This window comes from Ambystoma mexicanum, chromosome 8 (assembly GCF_040938575.1).
Source record: "Ambystoma mexicanum isolate Mex_15411 chromosome 8, UKY_AmexF1_1, whole genome shotgun sequence".
NCBI lineage: Eukaryota > Metazoa > Chordata > Amphibia > Caudata > Ambystomatidae > Ambystoma > Ambystoma mexicanum.
In genome coordinates this window covers 675,476,955-675,485,814 of record NC_090929.1, presented here as the reverse complement: position 1 = coordinate 675,485,814, position 8,860 = coordinate 675,476,955, and the positions used below count along the sequence as shown (strand labels likewise).

Here is an 8,860-nt window from a genome sequence, read left to right as displayed (position 1 = left end):
CAAAAGGATAGGTTGGGTCAATGGAGAGGTCAGAGGAGGAGAGCCAAGTAGAGAGAAAGACAAGATCAAGAGAGTTCCCTCCAGAGTGGGCAAGCTGGTGGTGCAGTGAGTAGAGGGAGTGGAGTTCAAGGCAGGTGGCTGCAAAGGGCTTGGAGCGGTTGCATTGACCAGGCATGACAATGGGGATATCTGTAGGAAGTGACTAAAGGAGAAGGGTCAGATCAAGGAAGGAAGAGGACCAGGGGGGGAATTGCGAGTCAGAACTGTGAAAGGAGTAGGAGAGAGAGGAGTTGAATAGTGGCATATCAAAAGAGGAAGAGGTGAAGTTAGACGGGCAGCAACACCTTTTCTAAATGGCTCAGGGTGAATGTAGCAGTGTCAGTGTGGAGAGCTGCTAGCTTAGCAGAGCTAAGAGGGGATATCCAGGTTTCTAAGATAGCAAGAAGTGAAAGTGGGGGGGATGAGGGCGGGGGGGCTAGCCGAGGCTTCTGTGCCTCAGGATCTCCAACGTCTTATTTGAGGAATGTGTGTGCAGTGGGAAGGAGGAAGATGGGAAGACCAGAGAATGATGCAGAAGTTAAACCAAGTTGGGGCTGAAGGCTAGGAGATGAGGGAAGGAGAAGAGCAAGGAGGAGGAATGGAGAGAAGTCAATGGGCACAATGAAGGTAGAAGAAATAGGCAAGTGAAGACAATGAAGAGAGGGGTGGGGGTAGGTGAGTAAGCGGAAAGGGAAGGGTGGATGGTTGGCTATGAAGAAGCAAGCGTAAGTTCTGAGTTGGACTATAGGTGGCCAAAATACAGTTAACGGGCGCAAAACAGCAACATTCCTTGGTCCTGTGAGGTAAGAGACGTTCCGCACTGACAAGATCTCAGCAAAGTCCAGGCTTGAGCAGGGGTTCAGGCCAAAGGTCCTCTCCAGACCCAACAGGGAGCTGCGCTTTGCTGCTTTTGTCGCAGATGCCCAGGCTGGATGCCCAGGGATGACTGAATAAGGGAGGCAGTGTGTTGCATGTCCCTCTGGGAACCAATGAAGGTGCTCAGATGGCTTGCAGATGTGTAGGCAGAGTCCTAGGTTTTGTAAGCCCAGTTAGCTTCGTTTTGCAGGTCAGGCCACCAGATGGTGCACAGGGTCCTCAAGCAAAGTAGGAGGTGGATGAGAGAAAAAAAAATACAAACCTCCAGACAGTCACATGTTCCTCTGGGAGTCAATCACAGTGATCCAGATGTCTTGCAGACTTGTAGGGAGAGGTGAGGTAGGTCCAGTGGGCTTTGTTTTGCAGCAAAGGCCCTCTGATGGTGCACAGGGTCCTTCCTGTGAAATCTTGGTCGTTCCTGAAAGGGTGGCCCAACCCTGTCCCTTAATGGTCGCAAAGCACGCGTTCCTGGAAAATGCCAATGCACTTCGGGTTCAGGCACCAACCTGCAATGAATGCTGAAAAGCTCAAACATCAACAGACCCTTGATTTAGAGATGACCCCCCCCTAACTCCCTTTGATACTCCTTTCCAATCCCCAAAGTCGATGGGGTAATGAGCCTCGAAGACCTGCCACATACCTTGTCTGGACCCTGCATCACAGAACGGGTTGTGGCCCCCGCAGTCACCCCACTCCCATTGCCTAGCCCCAGGGTTGGGACTTTGTCACAATACTCAAGGAAGCTAGGGGTAGCTGGAGTTGGCAGGCTTGGGAAAGAGGAGGAAGGGAGAAATAGGTTTGGGGGACACAATAAAGGGGGAGGGGTGAGGATGACTTAAAAACGGACAGTTGTGTAGGTCGTAGTGTTCGAGGGCAGAGTGCTAGGTGAGTGGTTGAAATTAAGAGATGGAGGCAAGGCATAGATGAGGGTGATTTCATTATTTGATATCCTAATAAAGAGGATATTTTTGTAAGAACCAAGCTATCCTTTCAAGGAGAAATTGGAAATAAAAACACACGCGCACACATTTGAGAACAAAAGATATGTACGGGGAGTAATTTATTGGATGAAGCATACCAGCCAGAGGCCTAACCGACATACATTTTATATAAACCACAAGTTGAGTTTGAAACCCCATCCTTTGCAAAAGCGCAAAAACCTCAAGTGCCAGTCGGGTGTGAGAATTACATATTTACAGGCCAGTCAAGAATGGGAACCAAATGGTTAGTAAAGCCAGGAAGACGGAGAGAAACATGGGTGTATGTATCGTCCAAGTCTGCAGACATTCTTGAATCTCCCACTGCAGGAGGTGTACAGCTCCCAGATAAGGACCAGTTTGTCTCATAACGTCATATAGTAAAGTTTAGATGATGGTAAAGTCTAAGTCCGGTCACTGAGAGAAACGGGTTCCTTTACTACATATAATGTTGTTTGGCTATACAGTGGGTCCCTGTTGCTTCCAAACTTTGTACAGTTCTATAAGATTTGATACATGCTTTAATTATGGCACCCTGCTCTAGGAGTTGCTACTGTAAGTACCCCTGATAGCACAACAAGACTTGATGGTATGGCCTGTGCCAGAAATGGAGCATTGAATGGGATGTTGTGGTCCCATTGTGGCAGAGCAGCCTTTAGGTCTTATTATTTGATCTTCTGTTACCATATTCTGGATCTACTCTTATGTACCATCTTATTCTCTTATCATCTATTCACAGTATTCCTTGTTTAAAGACTCAAAAGGAAATGAATCCAAATACAAAAGGTTGGTCAAGCGTTCAATGTTTTTCAGACCTATGGCTCAATGCTATTGGTCTTGTTGCTCTTCACAGCAGCAACGACATCAGTTGCCGTGACCGGTTCAACACACTAAGGGCTGCTTGTCGCTTCCTTAAATCTGTAAATTAATGAATGGGGCACATCCAACAATATCTTGGAGTAGAATCAGTGCCCGATGAAGTGGAGGCTCCACGTCAATCTCCACTTGCCTTTTCCGCAGGATTTCCAAACTTAACTCGGTCACGTTATGGCAGTGTTTCACCATCAGAGATTTCATTTTGGGGCAGTACTCCGCCAGCGATCTGTAATGGGAAAATCAAAGGCTTTAGAATGATTCGTGAATTCACAACATGCAAGTACTACAATATTACACACACATTTATTTTTTCAAGTGGGTTTTTAGCTTCAGATTTACATGTAACATATTGGAGCCAATTAACAGAACTATTTTCCAACTTGCATGTGCAAAATACATGCCCAAATTGCAAAGTTTGTGTAATATGTACCTGTCGCGTTTCACTAATGTCATTTGTTCAGGCAGCATACTCGCGAATTTGCTGCCATACACAACTGAGGCAGGACAAGGGGAAATGGTATATCGCAGTGCATTCCAGATTACAATTATAATCGTTTTTTTTATAACCCGCTTAATACCGAAGAGGTTTCTAAGTGCGGACCCGGGATTCGAACCTATGTTGCTCCAAGACGAGCGCGTTGCCACTGAGCTATACTACCTGCGTCACTGTATTCCTTCCTTTGGATCTAGACAGACCCAGGGGAATACCCACAATGGAAAGAATTCAGTAGCGAGCCCCACAAACCTGCTCAGCATGGGCATTTCTGCACAGTTTTAACATTTCCATCCCCAATGTGGCAAGCATGCAGAGGAATGGTTCTTACAGGCAAGCCCCTTTGTAGAGCTTGCAGCATCAATGTGGATTGGGGGTGATGAGTTTGCTGATGTCAGCAAGCTACAGCTGCCACAGCCACGAGGGTGCTCGGAGCTAATGTATATCTACATTTCAGCCTCAATTGGTGATTAACTCATTATTACTTATTCCTTCCAATACGCAAAAAGAATACAGAGAAATACCTTTTACTGATTGAGGAGATATTAAATCAAGCATGAATAAGGTAATCACATTATTTTTTTTAAATTATTAAATGTTTGGCCTTTAAACTGTAGAAAAGAGTATAAAAACACAAATTCAACGTTTGATCTGTACACTTATAAAAAAATGAAACACAAATTCATACATTAAAACATTATTTACAATAAATGTTTGTGTGCATCCCCATACATCAGCACTGTAATGGAATCAGGAGGTTTAATTATTAGGATCAGAATGTTTGTAAGTAGGAAGGTGTCAAGTAATTGTATATCTCACCATGCATAGATTTAAAAAAGTATGATGTACCTTATACCTGAGCTTACATGATTTAGGGGTATCCTTGTTGGGATCGAGATTAGCCTATCCCACCCTCCTAGGCGCTTCCAAATAAGGTGAACACCATATGAGGTGCTATAACACACATGAGGGGAGCAATCCGCATTATTAGACAACATGCAGAGACTGTGTAGCGCTTAGCACTAGGAAAGCCTATAACCCTCGACTCCATTTTGTATTGGGCCCAAAAGGGATAAGCTGCAGGCCCGTGCTGTTTGCATCCCTTGGTTCACAAGGCCCAACTTCTGTGTAACACACTGACTCCACACAAGCCCTGTTCCCACGGAAGTCCATTTCCCTTCGTATCTCCGGTGTTGCGAATATTTAGTATCTTCTAAAAGAATGCGCCCTGCAAGAGCATCAGACAGCACCAGGCTCCACGCTGCCTCCATTCATCTCTAATAAACTGCCACTAGGCCCCTAAACCCCACCAAGCCAGGCCGGAGCCGGCCTCACACTACTGACTCGACCCCCACACCTTTGCATTCCTTGATAAGCAAGAGACCCCAGGTCCCAACCCCCATCAAATGTCCATAGAAAGTCTAAGCATGTGCGGCTGTATTTCTTCCTAGCAGCAACACACATGCCTTGTAAAATGAGGCACCAGGAGGAATAAATTAAAGATCAAACCCCAGGGGGGAGACCTTGAGTGCAGGAACTGCAGTATCAATGAAGTCCTGAATGTGTGGGTCAGCACCACTGTATTTTATTCTCCCTGGCACCATTTTCCGTGCATGCCACAATGAGTTAACATTCAGTCTTAGCGTGTTTAGCTTATATAGGAACAATGTATTTTATGCGTGCCCGACCTTCACTGCGAGGATGAGCCCAGCTGACCCACGTGGATCCAGACCGACGGGGAAGAGCCAGCCAATTACTGCTCTGCATCACCTATGGAACAAGTTCATGTGTAGGGGTCTCCAATCAGTGGCCTCGAATTGTACTATATGGCGTGACGCATTTTGAGTTTATAAGACATTGTTTGTGATCGTACTAGTTGGAGCGCTCTCGAGCAGCAGTTTTTTGCTGAAATTTGTATTCTGTGCGAATAACCCTTGTTATCCTTGCAACGCTATCTCCTGGCCTATTTCCCTAGCGGGTAGTCTATTCTGGAGTGTGCGTAAAAAAAAAAAGGGACTTGCCTTCATTTGGTGACCCCTATGACGCGATTCCATAGCTCCCTTATTTGCAGAGGTATCCAGGCAGCCTCTCCAGACGGGCCATACCCACATATGGTGACCAGTCCCCTAAACGCGTATGCAGCAGTGGCCCTTGCAGGTGCCTTCTTTGCAGAACTCCCACCTGCTCGTTGAAGCAGGGTACAGCCCCAGGGCGAGGCCCAGGCCTGTTGTGGATTCCCAGTGAACGGAGGCTTTCGGAAGAACGTGAACACGTGAGTATAGCTTGCAAGGAATAACAATGTCTGGGTGGGGAAATAGGGCACTGTGAAATGGGTGAACACGCAGTCAATGAAAGTGAAAGCATATGTTGGTTTGGCGATTGTAGAAGGTTTCTTTTTATGGCCATTTTTATCCATTTCATTTTAAAGTATATTGAGGATAAGGAAAGAGGAATACAGGAGCCTCCCCGAGCATGAGGAGACAGTGGAGCCATAGTGCACTGTCTTGACCAGTGCAGGAGATAGATATAAGAGGACATTTAGGAGCTCTGTATAATTGGAGCACTTGGGGAAAAGTAGTGGCTTTTGTTTTAGCTTGTTATTTTAGTTTATTTTGTTACTGTACCTTTTATATGTACAGAGTAGGCCCGGGAGGGGCGTGTATGCTATGTGTGGGTGAGTGCGTCAGCAGAACGTGTAGTGGGGGGGGGGGGAGGAAAGAGTATGCTCTAAAGGAAAAAGAAGAAATTTGATTGTTTTTGTTATAAACATTGTGACACTATTTTTGACTGACAGTACGGACATAATTATAGTAAATATGTTCTAAGTAGTACTGAACAAATTGTATTTTTTGGCCTAAATTGGGGGGCAACTGGACAAGCACATTGCTGACACGCATCCCTGACTGGGCAGAGCCATAGGGACAGACACAACCCTAGACCATATATGTAAAGCCCTGACCCTGTACTATGAGAAAATTAAGAAGTATCACAACCAATGGGTGACTGAGACAAAGGGAGAAGGAATGCCACATACTTGACTGCAAGGTACAAGGGGAGACCATTACAGAATAGAAGGGAGATATTAGACCTCTGGAGAATATTCGAGGAAACAGAAGGCCCTGAAAGGGATGGGACAACACCAGATAATGGGAAGAGCCCAAGCACAGAGGAGACTGGGAAGATGGAGAAGAAAAAGGGGATTCTGAAACAGCGCGGGAAGCAGAAGTCCAATGTGGCCCCCAGGAACGCCCCCACCGCCACCCTGTGACAAATGGAAGTCAGGTGCCTTCCTGTTCAGAATTGACAATGCCCCCCATAAAGGCTCTACATGTAGAACGAGAGGGGGAAAACTGACAGTATAGGGTACGAGAATGTGGAGTCCGGACGAGGAGATGAGGAATACTGGATTGACTTTGATGACACAGAAGATAGAGGGAGAGGCTGAACAGGCATCCACCGCCACTCCAAGAGTAGAAAGCCAGTGGAATGGGAGATTAAGGGAAAGATTCGGTAGGATAGCTTTGGCAAAGAAAAAGGGAAGTGGTGTCAAGGGAGGAAAGGGAAGGACCAAATTGCAAATTACCTTAATCCATAAAGGCACAGGGCAGCCTCATTACGTCCCGTGGGCGCAGATGGACAAAAATATTCTTCTCAAGGCCCTCCCACAACTCACAGCGGGAGCAGAGAAATTGATCTATGCGTTTGAGAAAAACACTGCAGGGGTACCTTTAGATATATGGGACAGAGTTTACTAGTAGCTGCAGTGGGAGATCAGGCAGAGATGGTGTGGATCAAAGCATGGTGCCCGGGAGTAACACTAAACAACGATGCCCTTAATGGGCATCGTTCAATAAGATCAGAGCGCGGCTATGGGACGCACTGAGGCAGACATTCCCGGACACCCCCGATCTACAATCTATAATGCAATGCACAATAGGGGACGAGGAAGACACTGCACAGTACATTCTTGGGGTTCAAGAGATGTGGAGAGCAGAAACGGGCAGCGCCTGGGATCAATCAGCGTCTCTGTTTTACTTTATTGTGAAACAGGGACTGCCTAAGGAGGTGCAAAAGGCACTAGATAAAATAGCTGGGGTGGGGATGGCCTGAGATTCAAAGCATCAAAGTGCACAATTACAGAAGGATCAAAGGGCGCGAAAAGGAAACTATTTAGAGAAGGCAAGCCGGAGAAAGCAAAACCATTTCAAAATAAAAACTAGTGAAAGTAGCAGCAGTACCGCCCCCCAGAACAGATGGGAGAGGAAGGGTGTGCCTCAGTGGCAACACAGGCATGGATGGCAGCCTTATGGGCAGACAATGGAAAAGGACAGTGGGGAGGAAACCAGCACTTTTTGGGGCCCCAGTGGCAAGGAGGACCGCAACGAGGTGGATTCCGTGGGCAGAGAGGAGGGGGGAAATCAGTGGACACCGGCCAAGGGGTGGCGGGCCAGGGCAGTGTTGCTCATGCGGGAGCACTTAGAGAATGCCGTAGCAGACAGGGAGTAAACCACACTTACAATCGACAATACTATGGATATCCCCACCCAAGGACCCATCCAGGAGATGTCATCAATACCGGCAAAATACATCAGGCATACACACAGCTGCTGCCTCCCCAAATCCCAGACCCTTACCACCCACCACACCAACAACAACAGACTATGCAGCCACACCAACCCCGCCCCAACCAACAGGCCATGGAAAAGAGACACCCCTTTGCCACTGCACCCAATGGAGCAGCAGCCCCATACTAGGGAGCTATGGTGGTGGGGGGAGGACCCCCTTCTCATTTCCAGAAACATATCCTGACTAGGACAGCCCACAGAGAGCACTTGCGTGTCCAGTACTGTCAATGACCTTACATCAGGAGAGGAACCATTGGTGGGGTCAGAGATAGGAAACAAGCAATTCATCTTTATGGTGGGAGCGGAGAAGTTGTGCATTAGTGAAGGAAACTTCCCGCTATCAGGAAAAACTCTACACGCAGGGATTCTCTGGGGCTCTGTTAACGGTTCCATACACAAAAGATTTAGATTTCAAGGTGGGAAGGAAGGTTGTACGAGCACCCCATCTCTACTCAGAGAGCTCCCCCATTAACTTACTGGGTAGAGACCTACTTAGCAAACTGAATATGACAATATCATTCACAGACAGGGGAATTGTTTGTGCCACACCTGGCATGTGCTTAATTCGAGCAATCTTAGTGATGCATGCTGTGGCAAATGAGATTGCAGTGAGGGGGATCCCTTTCAACCCAGACATGTTTGTTTATGGCATCAGAGTACTTGCCTGAGCAGTCCCCTCGATTACCAGGAAAGAATGGAGAGTACCTGCAGATTATATTTTCAGACCTGTAGCGCTCCCAAATGTGGTTGCTGGCACAATAGTGTCGTTAGACTTGGAGGGTTTGCTTGTGTCTGCCAGGAGAATTGTAGTACTAGGAACAGACTCCATGTGTGCCAATGGTGCACAGTGTTGTGCATTGACCCCAACGTACCTCTACGAGAAGTGACAGATGAGGACCTTTTTGGAAAATGACAATGATGGTGAAATAATTCTTGCAATCTGTATACCTTGTGATGGTGCAGTACAGACAAGT

The 8,860-nt window shown here is 46.9% G+C and overlaps 1 protein-coding gene across 1 annotated transcript in view; it reads right to left on the bottom strand.

The window, feature by feature from the left end:
• Window positions 1-1,943: 1,943 nt before the first annotated feature.
• The window catches only part of FBXL15 (F-box and leucine rich repeat protein 15), a 178,550-nt gene continuing 171,633 nt past the window's right edge, over window positions 1,944-8,860 (bottom strand). The window contains exon 4 of the mRNA XM_069610474.1: window positions 1,944-2,994. Coding sequence (XP_069466575.1) covers window positions 2,805-2,994 — 190 coding nt within the window. The 3' untranslated portion in view covers window positions 1,944-2,804. The remainder of the gene's footprint in view (window positions 2,995-8,860) is intronic.